The 26,183-nt window shown below is 46.7% G+C and overlaps 1 protein-coding gene across 1 annotated transcript; it reads right to left on the bottom strand.

Moving 5' to 3' along the window:
- Nucleotides 1–314: 314 nt before the first annotated feature.
- On the bottom strand, nucleotides 315–25,655 carry LOC144169529 (solute carrier family 22 member 7-like). Its single transcript, XM_077698740.1, has 12 exons — nucleotides 25,425–25,655; nucleotides 21,908–22,185; nucleotides 20,941–21,072; nucleotides 16,577–16,680; nucleotides 13,285–13,439; nucleotides 11,764–11,932; nucleotides 10,540–10,669; nucleotides 7,405–7,529; nucleotides 4,363–4,577; nucleotides 1,869–2,050; nucleotides 1,242–1,445; nucleotides 315–784 (listed from the first exon to the last, which is right to left on the bottom strand). The coding sequence occupies exons 2-12, from the start codon at nucleotides 22,130–22,132 to the stop codon at nucleotides 737–739; spliced, it is 1,689 nt and encodes a 562-aa protein (XP_077554866.1). The 5' UTR covers nucleotides 22,133–22,185; nucleotides 25,425–25,655; the 3' UTR covers nucleotides 315–736.
- Between the last annotated feature and the right edge of the window lie 528 nt (nucleotides 25,656–26,183).

The following is a 26,183-nucleotide window of genomic DNA, read 5'->3' as shown; positions in this document are numbered from 1 at the left end:
CGCCTCAACCACGGTTGAACCAGTGTCCTGTACGCCAGCTCCCACTGCACCGCCTTAACCACTGACTCACGGCGGAAAGTGGTTGGACGCAATCGGCACTAGCAGTTGTATTTGGCCGTTTCTTGCTTGTCTCTAGGTTCTGGATCTCGCTATCTGGCTTTCCCTTTAGGCTGTTGGCCACAACGCCGAAATAACACGGTTGGTAGTCAATTGTAGTCATCCGCCTCTTTCAAAACGTGGGTTAGATTCAATGAACTGGAGGCTTTGTTACGCCGTGCAGGCACACAGTGCATAAAATAGAGAATAAAGATCGCTGAGTGTCTGAACGCCTCTCGATTTTAATACTTTGCGATTTGATAGAGCGCTGTTGAAAATGAAGCGAGGGTAGTTTTTTTCCTTGCGAGTTATTTCATCTATTACACTGCATGGACCTCTCAATCTTTGCGCGGGAACCTTTATCAACTGACCGGTTTCGCGTTAACAAATTCTGTCTTTCCGGCGTAGTGATATTAGAGGGAATTGTTGAGGAAGCACTGTCTTTTGGGACCGCTTGTTGACGTGCGAGGAGCGTGCGTGGACAAATTGGCGGCATCCCCTTTTTATCAGCTGCGGCGTAATCAGAGCACGCGAGAATACGCATGCGACAGAATCAATTGCAAGTATCGCCGAGCTTAGGTCCCCCGCTATGGTTTAGAAACTTCCAAGGTCCCAGCAAAATGGTTCCACTTAGAGGGTTTCACAAACGTTCTTGCAAAACGCTGTTGGCCGGCGACGACTTCGTCTCCTAGAAAGGAAAAATAAGAAAAAAGCGTTATGTTTCATTCATGCACGGGACAAGTAATTTCAACAGCGCTCGCGAGATGATAAATTGACTAAAAGGCCTCAATTTCCAGCATGCGCCTGCAGAGGTGAGAAATGAATAATGATACGTTATTAATTTGGCGTTCTTCGGCAACGCCCGTGGACATATATCTAGGTAAGCGAAAAGTCATTTTTTATTAATGACACGAGCTGCGAACGGAATTAATGTGTTGTTCTTGAACTCGTATCAATGAAACTACAGGTTTTCACTTTAAAACAGCCTCATTTATGCCCGCCAAATCAGTCAGAAATTAATTCGCTAATTTTTACGTCAGCGACCGAACATGGGATTAGTATAGTTCAATGGTACTTATGTTGCCCGTTCAGCGACAGTTTTAGTAATCCAGCAGCGCAGCTCCGATGATGCACGTCCAACTCACTCCTCGCGTTCCCTTGCGCCGCTTCCTCCTGGCCGACACAAGAGGGCAGAAGAAGAAGGACTGTCCCTTGGCAAAGTTCTCTCCGTCCTCGATGCTCTGCGGTAGCGCCTGGTTCAGCGTCTCCGGCAGCAGAAAGAGGAGCGCCGACGCGATCAGGCTCAGCACGCCCATCACGATCATGGGAAGGTACTTGTCGTACTCCGTCTGCACACAAACAAAACCAAACGACGACGCAGAGTGAGGGATAACTGTGCCCAACCTGGCCGGTGAGCTTGCCTCTGCTACAGGCATCCTTGCAAGAGTATATGACCTGTCCACATTCAGTACCCGTCCAAACTTTTTCATTCAGGTCCCAGTGCCCATCATGAAGGTATGAAGGCTGGAGTGCAGGTTTCGTCTACTGCACGCTTTTATTTTCCTCAATGGGCGCGCTTTGCACAGAAGCCTATCCGCGAAAAAGCACAATTGCTTGCATCTAGTCTGCATCAGCAATACTTGTTGTGCCTGCAGTGTATCTCGCAGTGACTCATAGCTGTTTATGCTGCATACAAAGGTTGCTTGAAGGGCCTATGGGTGAGTTGTAAATACGCCAGTAAAGTAAAAAAAAGCGAGGAAGTCCACACTGACCAAAGATGCGACCTGGGCGCCCAGAAGGCTGCCGACATCGCCCATGAGGCGTTGCAAGAAAAGCACCCGGCCGCGAATCACTGTGGGGAACAGCTCGGACGACGTCTGGAACGTGATGTTGTAGCCTCCGGCGAAGGACATCATTGACACCACACCCATCAGGAGAGTCCACATCTCGGACTCTGCAGTGTGGAACAGGGAAGTGAGCCCGTCAGCACATCGAACAACACCCAGGCACACGAACAGCTCGTGTCGTGATAGAAAATACTCTTATTCTAACCGCGCACGAAGGACAAAAAAAAAAAAAAAAAAGAAGCGCTCGCTGTACACTTACAAGCTCACTGCCAAATAGACCTGAATGACCATCTCGAGCATAGTGTTGGCGCTCACAGCGGTGTTTCGAAGCCCTGCAATGTGGTTTTGTGGATTTTATTTCATGCCTGCCTTTAGCTTGGAGCGACAGCAACGCTGTGCTTTTATAAGTCCGTGCGAAAGTTAATTATCAGGTTTGCCAAGTATTTCGCTCAGAAGGAAGGGAAGATCTATCTGGGGACCTTCAGCTGCCGCTATTAGTCTTCACTTGACTGATGGCAACCCCTGCAGGCGTGTGCAAACAGACCAACCATAACTGGCCCCCAACAGTCCACACCGGAACGCGCGTAAGATGGCTTGGTCTCCGGGTCACGCATTTTTACGAAATAATGTGGGTTCTTGTGACAAATTAAGGAATCTATCCTTGTTTGAGGCGGGTCGTTTAAAACAAATTTACTATCAAACAGCGAGCTCTATCCCTTCAGATCGCTTGCTGGGAACGTTTTTGAAATATTTCGGCATACAAACCGAATACGCTAGAAAGCGGTAGCCACTCTCGTTCCGAGAACGCGGGAAAGGGGGTCTTCATGGTTTATTAATGAATGCAATTGGGGTTGGGAGACGTGCAAGCATATGCATATGCTTGCACGTCCCCCTTGCGTTCTTCATCTCCTATTTAGGCTGAGTGAGAAGCCCTTAAAGGCCGCCAAGCCGCTATACTCGGGGACAACTTTCTCTAGCAATGGAGAGAAAGTTACAGAGGGAGGAGGCGACGGAGCTAACTGCTCTGTGTTACTGCGCCAAAGCAGTTCCCGATAAACTGGTTTCAGTTTTACTTTCGGCGTGGCAGATGCGGGTTTGCTACAGTTCAGTTCTTCGGACGAGCTCCGTGGTTGAGTGCACTGAACCACGATCACCGAGAATGCAGGCATATTTGTGTCCCCTTCCCCACACTTAATTTGTTTGTAAAAAAAGCCAGTGCTTTCACTAGAGAACTCAGACCGACCGTGGACTATACCATCGAACTCTGTAGTGTTCAGAAGTGAAAATTTTGTGAGCCCCTGCAGTTTTAACGGCATGCAGTAATTTGCAATCTCTTCTGGGGCTGAAAACTGGGCTGCACCCTAACATGTGTAGCGCGCTTACATAACGGCGGCGCAGTATACAGAAAGAGCAGCACGCGCACACACACGCTTACGCACATGCTCGCTTGCACCGTCCAACTGGCTAACCGAACGAATTACGGAAATGACGGAGAGTCCCGGTTGCATCAGTGTCACTTGGAAGTACGCTTTTCAAACCACTTGATTCGTTGGTTTAACAGCTTCTTCTTCTCAAGGTTCTCAAAAATCCTATGCGGAGAATGAAGTGGCGAGCATCCGAAGGCCGTCGATGAGGACGCCATAAAGAGTACCTATGCCACGCCAGTGGCCAAGGCAGCAATAAAAAAATCAGAAAATCTTAAAAGTAATGCTTTCTGTTTCATATATTCTGGCTAGTAATTTAGTGGCATTATTATTGCAAGACTAGAAACAGTTATTTTTTTCAACTGTTTCCAGTTGCTCAGCGAAACGACGTGGTGGTTCGGCTCTATAGCCTTGACTGCATTGCCCAAGAATGTTGCCCCCGAGTATAGGAACCACTATGCAAAGATGTGACTTGCTTTCTGCGGATGCTGCATACTGTATTTCAAGAATTTATTGTGTTGATTCTCTACATTGAACCTCGTGACTTTATGCGAATTCCTCATGCTTTGTGTTCCAGAATTGTTTGTGTTAACAATTACAATGAACGACCGGCAACAGAAGAAGCAGCGTACTGTCAGTGGCTACCGCCAAAAATATCCTGCGTTGGGCACAGCCACTAATAACAGCGGTGTGTGAGTGTGTGTTTTTTTTAATTTGGGCGACCACCTATGCTTTAGCAGAATCTGCACTCAACTGTGACGTAAGGATATTTGAGATTTGTGTGCGTGCGTGCGTGCGTGCGTGTATGCTTATGCGTGAGTGCAGGAAGGAGGTTTTTCCAGACTACACGTATTGTACTTGAAAAATTCTGAGTGAAAATACCCATTCCATACCATTCATCTATTAGGCACAGACGGTGACTGAAATATTCGTATTTATGAAATAAGAGGCAACCAAAACCTCTTGAGACCGAATGGACGCGCGTGTACGTATACCCGTTCGAATGGCGGCCATGAGTAGACAGACGACGCCCCCTAGCAGCATGAATCCAGCGTTTGGCCACCGGCGGCCCAGGATGTCCAAGGCCGTGATGCACAGGATGTTAACGGGCAGCTCGAAAGCGATGGCGATTGAGTAGACGGCGTACAGGTTCAGGCCAAGCCTGCCCAGGCCGAGAGCGTTCGAGTTGTAGCACAGGCACACGATGAAGCTGGCAACGAAAGAAAAAAAGTCACGGTGAAACGGTACAGATATGTATACAGTCGAACACGAATATATCGAACTCCAAGGGGATCGTGAAAGAATTCGATATATCGATAATTCGATATATAAAAAAGGCCTATCTGAAGATTATCTGACAACTCCACACATCACTGAGAGTTTTCTGAAGTCGTGGAAAACGGTAATTTGCAGCTTTGACCGTTAAAGCACGGAAAATTCGAACCGCAGCATGATGACCACCGCACTTTCTTTATCACTGAAATGTCTTTGAGCTTCGCTTGTTTTTTCTTCTGCGTCGTAGAGTTCGCCAAATTGTCTTCAAGATTACAAACACGCACAAATGAGAAAATCAGCGCTGTACACTGTGCCACAGCACAGGAGAATAAGGCCGACGTAACCTCGGCTGCAGCAGGCGGTTGGGAACGTTGTCAGGCGCTGAGTGCCGTTATCTTCAGTACCCCAACCGAACACCTCCCCCATCTGGAGGCATGCAACGAAGTCGCTTTGCACCCGACACGCTCCGGAATAGCCGGGGCGGGTTGTGCTGCATTCGCCTTTACGTCAACGTTGATGGGTTCATCGCCCTCAAAACTACTTCGAGGAATTCCGAACGCCTTTTCAACCAACATCTTTTCAGAAGCCTGCACGCGACGAATTCCCGCCTTCGTTGCTCCGAAATGAATGCCTTGTACAAAACAAACATACAACGCCGCATTGGTCCCCCTGCACGAGCCACCAAACAGCTCAATCACAGAAAAAGAGTGCCTCCGGTCAATTTCTTTTGCTTCTTTATGTCCTTTCGCCCCAACCACTATCCGCGTTCTAGCTATCATGGAGCTGCCCCTCGTGCTAGTGTGAAATTAGCTGTTGAAAGCCATCGAAGCGACATAATGCCGCGGACGCCGCCTCTGTCTCACCAAGCCAGGCAGCGCCTGCGATGAGTCAACATTATCATCAACTTCACCCCATCAGAGGACGCAAACTTTCAGGGGAACCTTCGGCGCGGAATTCGATATATCTAATTTGCCCGTGATCAGGAGTTCGATACACGCGCACAACAGCCCTATACTTTTGCATGGGATTTTCAAGGGGATGTTTGCACTGTTCGATATAGACAATAATTCGATATATCCGTGTTCGATATATCCGTGTTCAACTGTATCATCAACCACGTTAGCACCCCTCTACTGCAGCTAGCCAGATATGTTTGGTGCCCAACGACACATCGAAGTTCTTATTTAATGGTTGAACAGAGGTTACGCATATAGCTTCCTGCTGAAGCGTACGCTGCAATCGCGGCTAGCAGGTGGCACAACGTTGTGTGCTTTCTGAGCTTGCTTTTTTTATTTCCGTCCTGAAAAAAAAAAGATCCACTGGAATTGTGTCCTACTTGAACACTTTACATGGTCGCCTCTCATGGTGCATGTGCAATCTTTCGGTTCACCGAGAGAGAGGAGAGAGAGAGAAGCAAACGGAAAGGCTGAGAGGTTATCTAGTCTTAGGGCCCGGATTGCTACTCGACACCGGGGAAGGGGTGTGCAGGGGATGAAAGAGCGGGCAGGCAAAAAAGAAAGGAAAAGAGCAGGGCCGCGCACACACTTTATTCCCTTTGCGGGCACTATAGTCTTTCGGCTAAGCCTGTTTCCTTCTTAAAACGCAAAAGGGCTTTTGTTGCCTTCTGCGAAGTCGATTGTAGGGTTCGGTGTCCTAGAATAGTCTCTAGTGTGAACGGTTGATTGTCCAATCGGTTGAATTCGGCGGCCAAAACACGTCTTTCTGATGAATACTGCGGGCAACGACAAAGCACATGTTCGATTATCTCTTCAACCTCGCAGGCGTCGCACTGGGCACTACTGGCCATCCCGATGAGGAAGGAGTACGCTTTTATGAAAGCCACTCCCAACCACAGTCTACAAAGTAAAGTAGACTGTGATCGAGGCAGCCCACACGTAAGACGGCGCTGGAGTAGAGGGTCCTGGTTATGGAGGCGCGGATGCACAAAGTCTGGTGTATTCCATTGAGTAATGGAGGTCCTGCGCTCGAACTGCCGAAGCAGCCTTGCGGCATCAGTCCTTGAAAGCGGAAGCAAGATGGTCCTTTCACTGTCATGGCCTGTCCGGGCAGCTGCATCAGCCGAAACATTGCCGGTGATGCCACAGTGACTTGGCAACCACTGAAATAAAATATTGTGGCCCTTTATGATAGCCTGGTGGAATAATTATCGAATTTCTATCACCAGTTGGTGCAAAGGGCCGTAGCGCAGGGCTGCCTGGAAGCTTTGCAGGACGCCTTTTGAGTCGGTCAAAATAGACAATTTTTGAGGGGAAGCTTCCACAATGTACTGAAGAGCTTCACGGATGGCTACAAGTTCAGTAGCCGTCAAGCGTGTGACATGGGCGACACAGAATCGAATTTTGGTTGATTCTGATAGTATAACTACCGCACCTGCCGAGCTTGAGGCCGTCACAGAACCATCTGTGTATACGTGCTTCCGGTCATTGTGGTGTTCGTGCACCGAAACTTGACAACTACCGAATAGGCAGCTGACAGGTGCAATTTTTTCAGTAGGCTAAACGAACAAAATTTGATTTACTTCCCTATATTGCGGCGGCAGTATGCGGTTGGTTTCATGCACCTACCTCGTGGTTTTTTGCTTGGTTCATTATATTCGAGTAATCGTGAAGAGGCTGCGCACAAAGCCTGCACCTAAAGAAGATGCTACAATGTACTTCTCTCCAAGGGAAGCCCAAGACTTGCCCTTGTGTTGTGATCCAGCTCGGTGGGGCTAGGTGCCGTACCGCAAAATTCGCACTTACCATCCGAGATAAGCTAGGATCACAATCCTGCGCAGTCTGGGGAACCTAATGACGGCTAGAGTCGTTTGCCAGAAACCTGTCCCCTGCTTCGGTCCGTTGACATCAGGATCCTTTGTGGGCTGGTCCTGTGGAACAAAATTGTACGACAATTAGCCAGTGTATACTGGTTGTACTCCCAACAACGTTAAAGTGCCAAGTCATCCGCAAGATGCACGGATATGAAGATTAAGGGAAGGGGATGAAGGGTCAGGCCGTTGCGAGATACCGCTCCCTTGTGGCTACAAGCCCGGCATTTCCTGCGCGCACCCAGCACCACCTACTGCTCTACTTATAACCGTCCCTTTACCCTTTCTTCCAACTTTGAAAGAGCTCCGCTGTTCTGCATAAGTATAGCCTAGCGTATACAATCGCGAGTTTTGGAACTAGCAACAGAAATGTTAATATATATTTCCAAAGCGGGATTTTTTAGTGTAAAATGTTCTCTTAGCTCAATTCAGCGCATTATTTTCGTAACTAAAATTGATTTAGTATATCTTAGGTCGGTTTGGAGGTGGGACGCGCATATCAACACATTTAATCAACGTTTGTCATCGCACCGGAAGTGGTGGGCTTGTACCTATCCTGGAACGGAATATTGCCAGGCGGCAACTCATTAAAAAGACCCTACAGATGTAAATACGTGAGGAGTAAAGTACGTTAGTGCTAAATTTCCTCATTGCTTAGCGATGCCAACACGGCTATGTCACCAGCCATAGCAACGAAGAGAAGAAAAAAGGACACAAAGGTAAAAGGATAAAGGTGGACCACATGGTGAATGCGTTGTGGCCTTCGGCTTAAAACGTGTGTTTAAGTCGTGTACTGAATCCTAAATGAGTAATCTGAACATGCTAATAACATAGGTACCGATTAGGATGGTAACAAAGTACGTCCCCGCTCAGTGTTCTCTTTGCTTAAAGAATCAAACGAGGGTATATTCCGAGCCACAGTAACCGAGAAAAAAAGAAACATGCAAAATGGAAAGGATATTATTGTTATAGTTGGAGAACTGGTTCGAAAATTGGACCCTCGCGCTTTCTCAACCCTTAAAACATAAGGAGTGCTTCGGCATACTCGATATAACACCCGTGACAATGGCTCAATTGAAGATCCCAAGGTCGCCAAAATCAATTCAATCTGTTTCGCTCCACGACAGCACGCCTCATATACCGGGAGGAGGAGGAGGAGGAATAACTTTAATTGCATAGCATGTCAGCGCTAAACGCGCTGGATAAGAGTGGATCCCTCTTCACAGGATTCCATATGCTGCCTTCGCCACCCGGCCCCTGGTAACCAGCCATAGCTGATCCCCCAAGGCGGGGCTGGCCAGCAAGATCTCCCATCGCTCGCTAGGGGTAAGGGTGGGGTTCTTAGTGGAGGAGTTGCTGTGTTGCCTCGGCCTGTCGAACTTCCTAGAACTTGGATATTTAAAGTTTGATTGAAAAAATGAAACTTATAGCCGACACTCTTCTGCCAGCATCTGTATGCGTTCCCTCCGTGTTTTGGTAGCAATAAGACCATGTAAATGCTTTTAAGCCTGCATCATCCGCGAAGGAGTATCATGTACAGATGTATCACGTATCATGCGCAGAAAGCTACTGCGCTTTTCTTACATGTATCCACAAGTGCCGTGACTTATCTACCTTATATGACGGTCATGATCGTACGTCCGCTGTTATCTTCATGAGTTTACTCAAAGGACCAACAACACGAACGCGTTTCTAGAGCGCTTGCGAGTCCATCGGAGCCCTATACGCCTGTAAGCAGACACACTGCAGGGACTGTTAGTGCACCACAGCTCTATCGCCCAGGCCTGTAGCGTGATTTGACACGCTTGAATATAGTGTGGCGCTACAACCGCTTTTGATTACTTACAAACAAAACAGGATGACTTAGGTCTCCTGTGGAAAGAAGCCGGACGGCCGCTCCAGACGAGCAGGTGAAGTTTGGCGAAGGGTATCGACGCGCTTGCTACACACGGGGGTGGGCTCTCGTATGCGCACATGTGCCGATAAGCGCCGACTTACAAGTGCATGTGTCGTAGAGTACGCGTTTATGGTGTTTGCACAATGAAGTAAGAGACAATAAAGCGTTACTTCCGGTGGATACGTTTAAAGGACTAGCGACATCATCCTGAGGGCAAAGATTACGGGGATATTTAGTTCTTCTCTTCATCTGTACTTTCGCAACCCGCGCTTCACCTTCGGAAATAAATTCTTGAAAACTCCGTTATTCGTTGTAATATTGTTTTGCAATTGAAGACAAGTGGCTTCGTATAAAGCGCACCGCATCCTCTCCGACCAAGATGTCATTTGTACCTTTAACAACATCTCGGCACATGGGCCTTTAAAGTTAATCCTTAACGCAAAGATATGGGGAATCGGCAAAAGAAATTATTGATAGAAGTGTTGAAACTGGTAGTGTGAAGACTTAAACACCATTATGGAGAGCCCTCGATAGGTTGGGAGTTACCCACACGAAAATGCTGACTCTCTGAAAACCAGTAAATTGTTTCCAAACCATTAAACGCTTTCGAAAACGTCAAAATGTTTGTATCGATACCATTTCACGTGCAGCAGACTTCTCTAAAGGGGAGCTTCAAAGCATATTCTGTCAATCGTGGGCCCACGGGCTGTTCGAACGAAAACAATTGCATATACAGCAGCGTATAAATTTAAACAGCAGTCCAATCTCTACTGGAATGTACTTACAAGAGTTAATTAACGCGATTTGCGCACCGATGACTTTTAAGGCTAAAGAATGAAAGAGCTGCACCAACACGACAACTCGGTAAGTGGAAGTTTGAAAGCTTGTCAATACTTGGTGTCTTTTTCTGTGAGAACACAACGTTCTGCGGGAATGAAATTTAGTTGAATGAGCTATGAAATACCAGTTTTCGAAAAAAAAATGCCAGTTTTCTTTATGATATATTTAAGATGCATCGACTAGAATGTGTGAGGCGGAAATCTAGTTACACAAAAAGTGATCTCGGGGTCCGGGGATGACAACAGACGCAGGTATTCCATCGACGTTTCTTTCAGTAAATACGTTACCGCACTTGAACACTTTCCCTCGTGTATTGTGTAGGAAATTTCTCACCTGGAGCAGCTCCTCGAGGCGTTCCTCGGTGACTGCCTTCCCATTGAAGTGGGCAATCTTCTGGAACGTCTGCAGCGCTTGCTTCTTCCTACCCACGGAGAGCAGCCACCCAGACGACTCAGGAAGCCACCTGTCGTAGTCAGGAGTGATCGCTTTGGTGGTGCGAGGATTCATCAATCAAAAAGACACAAAAAAGTTCAGCTGTAAAGAGGCAAGCATTGCTGGGCTTTCCAATGAAGGTCTGAACTGTAATTACGATTCACGGAGATATTAAAAATTGGTCTGCGTATACACTTACTTCGCCTCGAATGACAGTAGAACAACGACAGCGTTTCTTCCGGTGAGTGGTTAAGTCGCCCCTATTTGATTAATTTGCCTATATTTGTATTTCCCAAATTAGTTAATAATTCAGATACACTTTCAACTTGAAGCCCTTGTAGACACCGGTGCGACAGCATTGCAACTCCCACGTAGAACTCCGCAAGGTACATGTGTTGCAGTCTTGGAAGCGGATATCTTTCACGTTTCTACGACTAGCCAGTTGCTCTACTAATAACTACATATATCGAACCCCCAGTGATTGATTATTGAACCGCTGGAGGGTAACCAGCGGTCAGACAGACGCATGAGGGTCTGGAGGACAGACAGACAGACAGACAGACAGACAGACAGACAGACAGACAGACAGACAGACAGACAGACAGACAGACAGACAGACAGACAGACAGACAGACGAAATTGCAGCGTTTGCCTAGGTTAAGAAAGACCACAGCATTAAAAAAATACTCGAGTGAGTGGAAAGCACGTATAGGCACTTGGATGAACGCACAGTTATGGCCTTTTTCTTTCAAGCTTGTTTCACCTCTAAAATATTCTTGGGAAACGCATGTCACCCGGAATCGAACAGCTACGGCGTAGTTTGCCTTCCAGCCTGATTCACGGCCCAAGATACAGATACGTACCAAAATATCGCCCCGGGTTGGCGATGCGAATACTACACGGAGAGAGGCAAACTCGCCCAAGATGCTCAGAGTCGAATATCGACAACTGCTGTAGCTGGGACCCTATACTACCCTATACTGTAGCTGGGACCCTATACTATACAACTGAAAGAGTGAAACAATTAGATATGCTATAGTTTATGCAGTATATTCGTTAGCATTAATCAAAACGCTCTGCTCTTTTGATGATAGTCACGGAGAAACCGCATACTCCTGCACTCACCAGATGCAAACCAGTAGAACGGCGTCGACGCATATGTTGGTGTAAAGAAGTCCTCTCCAGCTCTGGATCAGATAGGTGTACCAGGGCAGGGCGGTGGCCGGTATAGACCAGTTGACAGCCCACAAGAAGGCGACCAGCGTTCGCCGTTCCTTCACGGTATACTCGAGGGCTGCAAGCCATGATGCGATGCGCGAACGGAGTAGTTTTAGAGCTTAGTTCGGCAGTTCGCGTACACAGCATTAACCGAAGTCGAGAACTTTCCGTTTCGAGCGGGTAGTATGTAATGTGTTCTATTTAATCCGAACCGAGCTACTGCATTACTGTTAACGTACTCCAAAATGTTATTGCTTCAATATAAGAAAAAGTTCAGTATGGGCGCAGTTCCACCGACTTCCAGTAAAAACAAACTCGGGGGTACGAGTGAGTATATTTACGTTCCGAAATCCCGCCTAACAAGCGAACGTGTGGAAAATAAAGTAATAATGGGCTTCGTAATTATTATGTTCTGAATGACATATAAACTACTATCATGGTCAGAGAACACAATATATCGACTATCTCTCTTTCGAAACGACAAACATGTAGTCACGCGAACCTTTCCAAAATCAAGGCAAACACAAAACGAACCAACTCAGAAGCGAGCGGACGCTATGGCGTAATGAAATGGAATGGAATGAAGATTTTGTTGAATGGCTGCAAAAGACACAGTGTGTACACTGCACCCGGACGTAGCCACTCGTCGATCCCGACGTCGACCCTACTCGGAACACCCCTTCGCTACTCGCTACGGGGTTGGACGCCTCTGCTCTGTGAGGGAGGGCGTCGCCCCGCAGCTTTCGCTCCGGTGCTGTTTTTCGAGGGACGCCAGGGCATGCTGGAGATCAGTGAGAGCCTGACGTCCGTGAGAGCCTAACATCATTAGTGAGAGCCTGAAATCTTCGCTTTAAAAGGTAAAGTTCTGTTCCTGTAGCAGGTAATTCACACCGAAGCATATGGCATAAAAGAAGGGATACCCCGTGCACTGAAGGGATACATGAGGGGATACCCCGTGCACTGAAACATTGGTAGCACGAAGTGTAGCTTCGCTTCCCTGTAGCGTCCTCTCTTGCTTTTCTGCAATTCTTCAACGAAGGGTAAGACACGAAAGGGTAAACTGCCTGCACAATAAAAGAGGTTGGAACACTAGCAGGCACACTGAAAAATGTACCTGACCAAAAGAAAAAAGCAATGCATAACAGGGCAAACTGCTAGGCAGTTAGTTGTGCCAACGGGAAACGTTCCGACTAGTGCAAAGCTTCGGTCGGTCCCGGAAAAGGAAATGACGTGACGCGTTCGCGTTAACTCTAAAGACTCTCAGATACAACACTTCGCGAACAACAAACTAGATATGTCGCAGTCAGGGGGATGGGAATGGCAAAAAAATTTCTAGACCTACGTGTAAAGATTAATTTCTGCGTCATGGTGGTACATGCTTTACAAAGCTAGGGTTACGCTTGCCATCGGTCAGCGTGACGTGCTCACCGATGACGTAGATGGTGGTGCACACGGTGTCGGATCCCATGGAAGTCAGAAATCTCCAAATCGGGAAAGTGGAGAAACTGGGGAACAGGGTGCTCAGCAGGTTGCCAGTTGCACCGAGGAGGATGACCAAGATCACAGTTTTCTTCCTGCCTATCCTGGAATGCGCGGACATAAAGAAGGGTCGCGGTAGAGAAGCATTAGCTTCAGTTAGTATGGACGGTATAGACTAAAATAGCAGACAGACACACAGAAAACTGTTGTAGACTATTCAGGTATACGTAACAATTAAGTTACTCTACGATGAGGCTGGAGCACGGGTAGGAGTTCGGTGCGGGTTGTCCCACTGGTGCGGCAAAGATGGCGGCTACTGTTTCAGCTCAAGGGCAATAATAGCCCCACAAGAAGATTTGTGTACGCAGTGACACCCCTCCCGGAGTCGGGGCCGTTGGTGGGTGCGTCAGGAAAGAGGTAGAGTGCTGAATTTTGGGTAATTCATTACATACTTATCAGTTTGAAAAGCCCGTGCTATAGGTAGGCGGTGGGGAAAACTAGGGTAGGTTGGCTGAGAGTAATATATGGGGACAGTAGTTAATCTTCCCGGGTTTTTCGCCTGTACTTACTGGTTGGCGAGGGAATGAGGTTGCTCTAGGAAGCTCCGAAAGCAAGGGCATGGACCCTTTTGTACTCGTTTATGCCTTACTGGATGGCTACGCATTCGCATAAAAAAAATTCTGCAGAAATTCAGAGAATTATCTACTAATGCGTAGCATTCTTAAGCCGCTTGCCTTGAGTATGAGTCTTTTCCAGCCAATTTTTGTGTTTTTCTAAATCCTGTCCGACCAATTATCTCCATTTACGCTGTTAAAACGATTGCATTTGGAACTTTCGCGAAATCTGCATTATTGTGGAAATGCAGGGCGTTACACGGTTTGCCACTTTCCGTAATTTTTTTATACATTTCTTTTATTAGTGTGTCACAATTTCTTTTTACCAATTATCTCATTTGCGCTAATAAACGATTACAGGTGGAACTTTTGCGAAATTTGCATTATTGTGGAAATCAGTAATTTGTAATTATGTTTCTTTTTTAGTTTTTCCAAATTTCGTCCGACCAATTATCTCCTTTTACGTTATTATAAGGAATACATTCGGAACTTTCGCGAAATCTGCATTATTGTGGAAGTGGAGGGCGTCACACGGTTCGCCGTTTCCCGTAATTATTTTATAGTTTTCTTATTTTTTGTTTTTCGAAATTTTGTTTGATCAGTTGTTTCCATTTACAGTATTATAACGATTACGGGATGAACTTGTCAAAAATATGCATATTGTGGAAGCGCAGGGCGTTACAGGTCTCGCACTTTTCCGTAGTTTTTTTAATCCTTTTTATTTTTTAGTTTTTCGAAATGCCGTGTGACCAGTCACCTCCATTTGCGCCATTACAGCTATCACATGTGGAACTTCCGCGATATCTCCATTTTTGTGGAAATCCGGGGTGTTACAGGGTCCTGACTGGGGGGGGGGGGGGGGGGTACTCGGCAAAGAATGCACGCATTAAAAAGAACTTAGTAGGTAGTTGTTTATTCACGTCCGTCTCGAGTATTACGTGCAAATGGAAGGGTCAAGTGTTACTGCCGAATATCCATGGTGCCATTAGGGTGCGAACTACGGAAATGGCATTCGCGGTGCGATGTGTTTTCTGCTCCAGTGGGAGAAATGTCAATATTTCCTGGTCTAATTATTCAGAGTAAGTAAATTTTTCCTATTTTTCTTTTCGATTGGAAAGCGAAACATACAATTTGGGTGTTTTTTTTTACCCGTAATACATTGCTGGTACGGAAAGGGTCTCTACGCATGAGCCCGTTCAAGTACTCTGATGACATGAAAAGCAATGCATCTATGAAATCTTAGAAGAGAGGGTCAAGACTATTAACGATTACATTGCATAACAGTAAAATCACCAAACAAAAATTACATAAGCTGTAAACAGGTTCGGAGAATGAACTGTAAGCGAATCCATAACACACTGGTTCATAAAGAAACACCAATGAAAAAACTCAGAAACACCAAGAAATATTGTCATTTACGGAACATCAAAGAAAATACAACTTTACCCAATTTTCCCGTCATGGAGTAGTAGGCGCTGGTTGGGTTTTTTTTGTTTCATTTTTCTGTATGTGTGTTTTTTTCTGGCCCCGAAAGAAATGAAGTACGGTAAAGAACTTCTTGGGGGTAGGGGCTTATGAATGCATTCGTCGCGCTGAGGTTGGAGAAGCTGGAAGCAGTGTGGAGAAAAACTGTGTCGAGATAGTCAGCCCAGGCGTTTTCGGGTGGAGGCTTCCGGTATAGATAGCTATTGTCGCTTTGACGATCTTCTAAACTTCTGTATTTCAATGTTCGTTTCGGTGATGACTTGGGTCGGAAGGGAATAATAAGGCAGAGCTGTCAATTTGGTCAGAGGATGTTTTACAGAAAACGTTCTTGCCATCCTATTGCTACGTACAGCCGTGAACATTAATCTGCGTTCAACTAGTTACCAATGGGCTGTTAGTTTTAGCTTGAAAATGGAGTAGTTGTTATGAGCAGCTTAACAGTTTTGATTATACCACAACGTACTTCTGTGTTCCCGCTCTCATGGCGCGGGCTTGAGGGACAACTAACAAGTTCTGAACAGGTCTTCCTGAAGGACTGGATTGCTTTGCTACCCCAAATCGTAACGTCACTGCGTAGGTTCTAATTGGTTTGTGGTTGCAACAGTGAGCATAGCGGGGAAGTGGTTGGGCAAAATGTTGGAAGGGATTGGGGTTCATATTCGGCCTTGAGTTACCCAGCTATTTGGGTGGTTACGAGGACTGATTATGGGGGCTAAGGAGTGAATATATTTCGTTGTCCAGAGTACATCTTGTGTACAGGTATAACGCATCAGATTAATTGGTTTTTTTAAAGGTTGCTAAAAATAGCGGTGCACTACATCAGTACCCCGCCGCATGCTACTTTGGTCTGCGGCGCTCATTACCTGTTCGCTTTTTTATGGAGGATCGTGCTTTCTTATAACAATGATACACATGTACCGTGCTTTCACAGAAAAGGACACAGCTCGAGAGTGCAGCCTTTTTTATGATCATGTGCTTCTACAGAGCAGAAGTACCACCTTGCACAAATGTACCAGCTGGCACAATTTCTACCGGTTAACTTTGAATGTCGCTGCCTTTAGCCTGCCAACACCACGCAAAAAACCGAAAGTGCTATAAAAGCTTGAAGGAAAAGCACCACACCGGGCCTCTGCACAACTTACCTGTCCGCTAGAAATCCAGACATCAGGTAGGAAATTATGGAGCCTGTGAAGTAGGCTGTGTGTACTGCGTACATCTTCCAGCTATCTCCGCACACCCAATCGTTCTGCGTGCAAGCAATGCGGATGAAAGAAAAGGCACGATATTAGTCGACAGATTAAGATAAACGATTTAAAACAAACAGTTTAGGCGCACTTACACAAGTGTTATCACGTTTTCACTATTGTGACCTGCCTCTGGATGCTAGGTGACACCCTGTATATAAAAGCACTTAGTAAGTCACGCGGAGTAACCTTCGAACAGGAAAACGAAATTTCGTTTTGTTATCGCACCATTAAAGGGACCCTGCAACACTTGCCATCGACTACTAGTACTGTATTTTGGGATAAAGTCCATTGTCCCAGAAATCTCCTCCCGCAAGAATTATGAAAATCCGTCCACAATTAACGAAACTACGCGCGATGAGAAATCGCGCATAATCGTTCCCTCTCAACTCGAGCGCGGACAAGGCGACGAAAGCTGCGCGCTCTCTCCCAAAGAGGGGGGCGGCTCGCGGCGTTCTCTTCGGCGGCCTTCGATATATCACATGCCGGGTAGTTTTCTCCTTTTCTCCGCAACGCGGAGGTTCCTATTTCCGGTCTGGTGCCACAAAAAAGCAGGCATGGGTGCCTGCTCGCAAGTGCGCGCTGGGGCTGGTAGGGCATTTTTGAAGCAATAAATGTTTGTAGTCGAGTGGTCCCGTTGAAAAGGAAGTATTGAGCTCATCACTCAAACTCCGCGCGCACTCAAAACACAAAATAAACGGCAAAACTGTGCCTACAGGTTCAGGCATAGAAGAGGTTCGTACACAGCGATGACGACGACGGAAATGGGAGAATCTAGCCGCGAAGTTGACCAGTGACAGCCGATCGGGCAGCCATGGCCTGTGTGACGTCCCTTAGGCCATGCATAATGAGGACAACTGAAGAGAGAGCGGTTTGTTTTTCCGCGTCTTTCACAACGATTTGCGCGCTCACCGCTCCACGTGCACGTGTAATATTTGGCTGAGGTATTCCTGGCAGTGCAATCTAAATGTCGCGCAGGTTTACTTGTACTGCTCAAAGAGTGTTGCAGGGTCCCTTTAAGGCTTGTGAAAAAAAAAAAAAAACGTTTGAGCTTTTTGGTTAGAAGGTCGTTCATTTCTGCTGTATACTACCATTTTATTTCAATCGTTTCAAGACAGCTGGTCGCTAAAAGCAGCCCGAATTTTCTTGGATGACCCGCCATGTTGGCTCAGTGGCTAAGGCGTTGTGCTGCTGAGCCCAAGGACGCGGCCGCGGCAGCCACTTTTCTGATGGAGGCTAAAAAAAAGAAAAAACGCACGTGTGTTGGTGATTTTGGCGCGCGTTAAAGATCCCCAGGTGGTCAAAATTGATTCGAAGCACTCCACTACGGCGGGCCTCATAAACTGTGTAGTTTCGACGGGTTAAACGGCATAACCAATTAATCAACTTTCCCGGATGAAGATAAGTGCAAATAGTTCCGACGCTACTACTAATACGCGTCGCTTTGCTGGCCGCTGTGTTGAAGTGAAGGGTTTAATTTAAAATTTCACCATTGCTTTACACGGCTACAGAACTGCAGGCCTTAAATCATGTCCTATGGCGCACGTATTTATGCGTGGTTTTTTATATTTGAACACTTTGTCGCAAAGAATGCGTGACAATTTTTTTCTTGCGTGAGTTTTCATCCGCCACTTTATGGCACCTGCTTTTTACGGCTAAGTGGAGCTCAGAAAGTCTCGGTTTGAGCAATACTCAATGCGTATGTCTGCGGTTCTCCCCGTGAACGCCGGAGAACCTGACGAAGCTGAAGGTATTTTTCAAAGATGCTTTTCTTCGGTAAGGTCGGCATAGAAATTGGGGTAGCTCCATTCTTGGAGTCTTCCTCAGAGTTGTGGTGCTATGCATTGCAGCATAAACTTTACGAAGAATTTCCTCGTCGTGGCATAATAACACAAACCGGGTATCACGGCTGCACCGCTCGTTGCGACTCAAATGAACGAACGTCCAGCCGTAATGACGAACATGTGGCCCAAGTTTAAAAACGGAATACATGTGCAATATCTTTCATTTCACCTTAAAAACTGTGTTTGTCTCTTGTTGCTCACATGTTTAACATGTATACCCGGAATTGCAGCGGCCTTAAAGGGAGCCTGAAATACTTTTTTATTTTTTGTGTAAATCCTAAATGCTTTCAGAACGTAGCCCACAAACACGTCCACAACTCAGAATAGGAGGTCACAAGGTACCTCAGCCAAAAATTACTGTTGTATGCCCATCAGCTAACTCAGAATCTCGGTCAAGAAAAGTTTATCACTGTTTCTCAAGTTTCTCAAAAGTGCCTTGGCGTCATTCGAGCACTCGAATTATTTCATTACAGTGATGTAGAGGCTATTGGCCTGCTTTCCTTGAGGTTCAGCAACAAACGCATTCGATAGTCACTTAAAAAAAGGCCACTAAAGCAAAGCAGAAACGGCAGGCTCATCTGCTGCGACAAGCAAATCACGCAGTGCCGCTCCGTGCTGGCGATATTTATAGCTTTCCCAATGTTTCCAGACGCGAAGGAAAGAGGGAGAGTGTTTATCGAAAGTGTTGCAGAGTACCTTTAAGATTCCAGCAAAATTTCCCCACCCTCGTTTTAACGCAGCTACTTTTAGACAAATCACACCCCGTTTGATCACAAAAAAATAGTCGGGGGCACGAAGAACGTTATTGATAAGCCTACGTTCAAAATACTTTTACTTGAAGGTGTTAAATTCATTTCTTTTCGCTGTTTCTTGTGGATCTAAATTAGCTTCAAATTACACTTGGTATCAGTCGATAGATAAGATCGGCGTGAAGGGCGCAAGTTGTGTTATTACGCGAAGAAAATTTACCCTTGTTCGCCATCACATAATATTTGGCAAGCATTCTAAAATTCATTAGGCTGCGTAACATAGATAAATTTAATCGCAGTTACAAAGCGGTGCCCTCGGGCTGAAATATTACGGAATGGTGTTGCAGGTTAGTCGCGTGATAATGGACGAGAAGTAGTAATTCTCTTTTATTAATATGATTCCCAATACAGCAGGCTGTTTACAATGGGGAGTAAATATAGGTTTCGTATTTCTGGGGCCGCCTGTATGCAATTTCTTGTTTTGTTTTCTTGTCGTCCGTGAGCGCATGCTTCATCGTGCAGAAACAGGTAGCGATAGCCATATTTGTCGACCAATGAATTCACCAGATTTCATAACCGGTGAAGTTAAAACAAGCACAAACACATTGTGAGCTGCGTAAATTGTGCTAACAACACCCGTGTGCGAAAGATTACTGCAACGTTTTAGTTTATAATGTCCGTTCGGTGATTTACGTGGTCGCAGCACGGTTTGAAAAGTAATTCAGCGTCCCTACAGGCACAGCCTCTAAATAAGTTAGATTCTCATGCGTATGACGAAGCACCCGTCGTTCCCAAGCATCCCATCGCGTCGCTCGCCTTTTTGCCATGGTGCTTATGCAATTTTTGGCCCTTTTAAATCTCTCACTAACCACGTGATCCACTAGTTGCGCCCTCAATTCTTTCTTGCTGCACAACAAAGGATATTGATGTCATCGGTGGTGGCGCTACTTACTCTGTGTTATGACGTCTGCCGTTAGAAATTTGCACGAACCCCGGGCTTTCCAATAACAGAGCCTTTTCGAGGTAATGGCCATGGAGCATCCCTGTGATGCCCTTTAAATGCCACTTGCGGAAGTTTATGGGTCATGTGATGATCATGCTTACGCTCGTTACGGACACGCAGACGGGGACGTAGGTTACTTTATTACTTGCATCAGCGGAGATTGCGGTCTTAGCTCGAAAATTCTGTGGCTTTGAAAAGTGGGCTTTGCTGCACTGCGCTTCTAACTTGCTGCAGCCGGACACTGACAACGACGACAATGCCGGTAGCCAGGAAATGCCAATTGAGATAGGTCTGCCGTTGTAAAAGGACTGCCGATACAAGGGCCATTGATTAGTCAGGTTATAGCTCGAGGCTGTGACCCGGCAGAATTTCTTTCAAATAAAATGCGCCAGTTTAGGGACCTGGTTGTACTATACAAGACCCATGCTAGTAGGCTCTTAGGCGTGAAATACAGGCTATGCGCAAAGTGCAGGCGTGAAAAACGTGCTGCGTTCACTTATCTTTGCGTTTAGTGTCGGGGTTTCAACGAAAGCAAAGAGGGTGCAGCAGAACGATAATATAACTTTTGCATGGTTCATAAGACCCATGCAAGGAAAGAGATGTGAATGGCAGGAGGAGTTAGAGGCTGGCGCACGCACGCGAGAGACAGGAACAGTGACGGTTCACCTCCATGGTGGCGGTGGTGTAGATCTCACTGTTGTCGTAGTGCCATCCTGTTGGGCACGTGGTCCGCTCGCTCCCGCTTCCGGGCAGTAGTGAGTCGTTACTGGACTGGCCGTCTGACCCCAACCACAGGACCTGCAATAGTTCCGGAGGACGCGGCTGTTTGAGGATGGGAATGCCCTGTAGCACAGGAAAGCGGGAGGCAAATTTTTTTGTATTTAATATATTTAATAAAGTATTCAATATACGCATATTCGCATTCATGAGCATTCTCTCACTAAGATTTTTTTCCTTCAAAAGTTTCATGTCAGCCAAACAGTTTACATTGGCGTTTTTTTTTTTGGGGGGGGGGGGGGGGAGTGGGAAGGCACAAAAAATCTTCAGAGGGCCGTACAGGGAGAATGTAGTAAGGCTTCTTTACGAAAGCTGTGTCAGATCTAAGAGGTTTTCTCAAATTGACATAAAAATGGGCCCACCGACATCTTAACACATGGAAGTTTTGCACCCTGATTCGTTCGCCTGGGCGCACGTTAAAAAAAGGCAATACCCTGCTAGCTTTATTCATCTACTTTAGCACTCTTAGTTTCAAAAATTCAACGACCCCTTAAACCTATAACTATCATCTACATCGATGCTTTAGGAATTGTCCACTTGATATCAACCTGTAGAGTGATCCCTTCAATTAACTCTTTTGCGAATACTTTTAAGGTAGCCGCTGCAAGCGAAACATTACAACGAAAAACCTAATTTGGCAATCCTGATTTCTGGCCAACGAAACACCTCAATGTTTTTTTGCGGCTGTGCACACGTATAGATTTTAGTGATATGTGCGCACAAGATTAGTTGCGTGACAAGGTTTAGTGCCAGAATGTGGAGGGCAAGGGGAGGACAGAGGCGGTGCAGCCAATGGGTGCTCGTATTATAAGCAATGCACCTGTCACCATCACCGTAAGAACAAACCCCGTATCACCTGGCACCTTCCCCTGGGCAGTTGGGTGACGTCAACCGGCGGTGAGGAGTCCCCGCCTGTGACGTTCGGGAAGCACCACTGGCTGGCAGGCGTGATGTGGATGAAGACCTGGCCGAAGTAGCATAGCGTCGCATGCCACGTGGAAAGGACCAATGCCGCCGTCACAATGGTCTTGTTGAAGAGGCCGTAACCCCCGATCTCCCGCAAGACCTTCTCGAACTCCATGCCTGCCGGTTTTGTTGCTCACAGGAGTGTCCGTGTGTTCTCCCGAGACTATGCTGTAATAAGAACAAAAGGGACGGGGGTGGAGTGAACGCCAGCTATTGGCAACTGGAACGCGTGTGGACGGAGTCACGATCTAGTGATGTTGACTCGAATTGAAGCTTTAAGCTTGCAAAGACAGAGCACGAAACGGTGCTAAGACTGTATGGATGAGCTGTTTGGTTAACAGTTTATCTGAAGACTCAAAATACCGTAGAAAGCTTTACAAGAGCGAATGAAAATGACTACAAATATTTATGCTTGCCTGGTGCGTCCCGCTATCTCCGAACAAAGCTAAAGTGCGTCGAAAATAAGACAAGAAATACATGAGCAAAGGAGAAATACGAAGCACAGTAAACTGTGGCACTTAAAATGTAAGCTTGCTGTTTTAACAGGTGGGGCCGGCTGCATGAAGGCAGTATTAGAGAAAGGGACGGTGCTCAACGGTAGTTTAAACACGGCTGCTCAGAAGTGAGGACTGGGGTGAGGTCCATGAAATATATCTTGCTTAGATACTGTTGCCATAAATACTATCCTGTGTAGCTTGTAGTTATCGTAATCCCGTCATAATCAGTTCAGTCGTTCAGTAATTGTAATCCCGTCAGTGGACACACCATCCACTTAGGGCATTTGGCGGAGTGCCCAGCTCACTGTTATAAGTAAACAGGCTTCGGGGTGGAGGCGCGTGAATGAAGCTTAAATAATGCAAAACAAAAAAGCGACGAGATGTTTCTTCAATTCGTTTAAAAGCAGGTGGTAGTTGTATCGTTCGCGACGAGCCCTGCTGTCCCGTTAAATCAACCTTCCACATTTTGAGGCTTGCTGGCCACACCGCTTGGCGAAATTATGTCCCTTGATTCAGTTGTGCAGCTGCGCGCACTTCACAATTTTACAAGTACGCACCCATTAGCCAAGTTGGTAGGGTCTAACTGGCGCAGCCAAGCCGGTGACCTTTTTTTTCTTTCTTTCTTAGATATAGAGCGTTGCCAAACTGATCCCGACGTCGAGGCAAATACAAGGCTACCATTTTTGTGTACTGAAAAGCAGGGTGCATGCGCATCCAACGTCCCATACCAGCGCATTTACTTCACTCCGTGCGGAGAACCTGTGGACGGGCATTACTCCTTCGGAAGCCTCACGAAGGGCTCCTCGAAGCCTGAAATTTGGCACGAAGCTGTGAACACATCTGTGTGCATGGTACATGAGGGGGTAACCCCATATCTCTCCCTTCATGCCGATCTCTCGCGCAAAAACACACCTTCACCACCGGGCATGGCTTCCAGACTTCTTTATTCTACCACGTCGTTCCACTACTAAGGCCAGCTTTCAAAGCCGTCACCAAAATTTTGATTTCAGTGGGCTTCTAAAATAATTTCGGAAGTGATGAATTACTGTTTTCTGAAATTATAATGATACGTCATTAGTTCCATTACTAAATTAAGTGCGTGAAAAGTAACTCAGTACGTTAACAATTGCCACAAAAAGTAAATTATTGCAGTTTCATCACACTAATAATCCGTTTACTGTCACGCATGGTTCAATGAAATATTTTCCCCGTGATTATTTTTTCTTGCGGATGATACAATTGCCGACGTAAACGGTGGCACGGCTTTCTTTTAGTGTCCTACGAGGTAACTAAATGGCACCTAATAAAATTATGCTCACCTCTGCTATCACGCCAGCAGGAAGGGCGGCCAGAGCTGATTGTCGGATTTCGTTTCTCTCAATTCTCCAACAACGCGTGACTACTACTCGCTGGGGTATATGTCCACATTCCTCATTTCGGTCCTCATAATTATGAGCGTTAACCACGCTAAAGACCCCGCCGGGGTGTTCACACATCTTCCGGCGTTAGACGGTGCCTGCCAAAGGTCACACAATCCCTTCTCCATCTCACTGCGGCCATGCCACTGCGCGTGGGATCACACTCTATCTCACCTAACAATAATTTAATAAAAGCCCCAAAGGAAGGAAAAATAGTGAATTCCACCCATCGGTTTCCTAGCAGATCGTGCAGCTATGCGTGTGCGGGGAAGCCCTGTCATCGTAGTGTCATCGTCCTGCAATCGCATCCACCACGGCGTGGGTTTCTCCAGGCCTGCAACTTTTTATGCCTGCAACAACTTTCCGGAGTGTCAAGCCGTGTAGCGCAAATACTCGTAACTATTCTTTGGGACACTTGGCTTCAGAACACTCCAGGACACCCCAGAGCAACTCGAGAACTATCCAGAGAATTTGAATATGATTATTTCTTCTACAGGGGCGTGTGCAGTTGGAAAGTGCATGGGTTTGCGTACTTGTCCACATGCGTGCCAATGAATGTGTTCTCACCCATACGGTGTAACAAGTCACTCGGCTGTTCGAGCTTACTTCACGAGCTTATTAAAGCGTTTTTTTTTCTTTCTGCATCAAAAGACAAATTAAGTAGACTACAATTTCATGGGAAAATTGCTGCTGAACATGATAGGATTATTTTCCACCAGGAGTGGCCTAGCATGGACAGTATACCTGGAATTCACTTAGGCCCCTGCGAAGCTGCCTCGTCCTGTTAGAAGGCGCCTGAATTCCCTCCCTTACTCCTCTTCCACACAATGGCCTCTGACCTTTCTTGTTCGAAAAATGTTGCTGCTGTGCCTTATCACCGTACCCGGATGTTTCTCCGCGCGGCTCAAGTAGGGCGTTACTGGGAATATTTTGAACATGGCGTGAGCGGTTCCCGTGATTTGTTGCACTTAATATGCTTATAAACAACTCCAGTGACGACAAACAAACTGTGTGAGACAAGGCAGACGATATCACGCATTCATAGCAAACCCCTTTCAAAACGCCCGCGCACTGACGTCACGGGTCCGGCGCTTTGGCGGAGTGATACACTACATAAGGTGGTGCCGTTCTTGAGTTGTAACCGAGTATACTACGACTTTCTTCTTCTTCCTGCAGAAATACTTCCAAAATACAAAAACACGTACTGCGCTACAACCGGCTCTGTTATGCCTGGTAGAGACTGTAAGCATCTACAGCGACCAACTCGTACAGATTGGCCGTACTGTCACATTCGGTAGGCTCTCTGTCTTGCGACCTCCCCTTCGTATCGACAGCGTGATAATCGATTTCTTTAATACCTGCTTCAGATCGGCATTTCCTGCTAAGGCAAGCTCATAGGGTGGCTCCCCCCCCCCTCACGATCTTCATTGCAATTATGAAACTCCGTTCCACATAACCAGTCTACATTGGCACAAAAATAATGCGAACTCACTGCTCTAGGTGCGTGACGCTGCGGATTTCCGGAGGGCAGTGATGACCGAAGGCATCCTCTGAACAGCCAGAGCAGCAGATCGAGAAATCACACGCACGTCCTCCTTGTGCCAGCGTACGTGATTTTCGTCGCGATGTCACGGATGAGTGCCAGACAATCGCGAATTCCTGAACCACTCCGGCCGCTTCTTTCCCTGTGCGAGCCAGTGGAGCGCGGGTGTCCGCCGCCACTTTATAACCGTCATAGCCGGGCGCTGGTGGCTGCTGTAAAGATAGTGCCAGCCGCAATTTGGCATGGCCGTACCATTGAGTGATTACGCTTGTCGCGGATCCCCTCTCGGGAGGTGCGCGCTTTGTCGACCCGGCAGTTCTTTCGGCGTCACCAGTCGAAATCAAAGGGAGTCGCACGTTTATGCCACAACCTGCAGGCCATTGGGTTGTGTACATTCTGGGCAAGAAGCTGTGCTTGAAGTAGCGTGTTGGTAAATTTGGGAGGAATTTTCATAGTTGCTGCGGCGACGTAAAGTGTGCTTCGTACTTGCATATTGACTATTTTTTAATCATTAAGGCACACATTCTGAGTACTTCTCATGGCAAAAACAACGTTGGGAAAAGCGGCTGATTTTGAAGTTCCACGGGATCTTGTCGAATATCGGTTTCGCAGGAACGGGTGCGGAGGTGAGAAATAAAACAGAAAAGAAGACACAAAACCAGCGTGAGTGGCCAGTGCCGCAGCGGCTGGCGCCTGCACGTGAATCTG

This window comes from Haemaphysalis longicornis, unplaced genomic scaffold, assembly GCF_048455015.1.
Source record: "Haemaphysalis longicornis isolate Haplotype H1 unplaced genomic scaffold, Haemaphysalis longicornis Haplotype H1 scaffold_2, whole genome shotgun sequence".
NCBI lineage: Eukaryota > Metazoa > Arthropoda > Arachnida > Ixodida > Ixodidae > Haemaphysalis > Haemaphysalis longicornis.
Note: the sequence above shows the minus strand (reverse complement) of the source record. Positions and strands in the feature narration are given on the sequence as shown.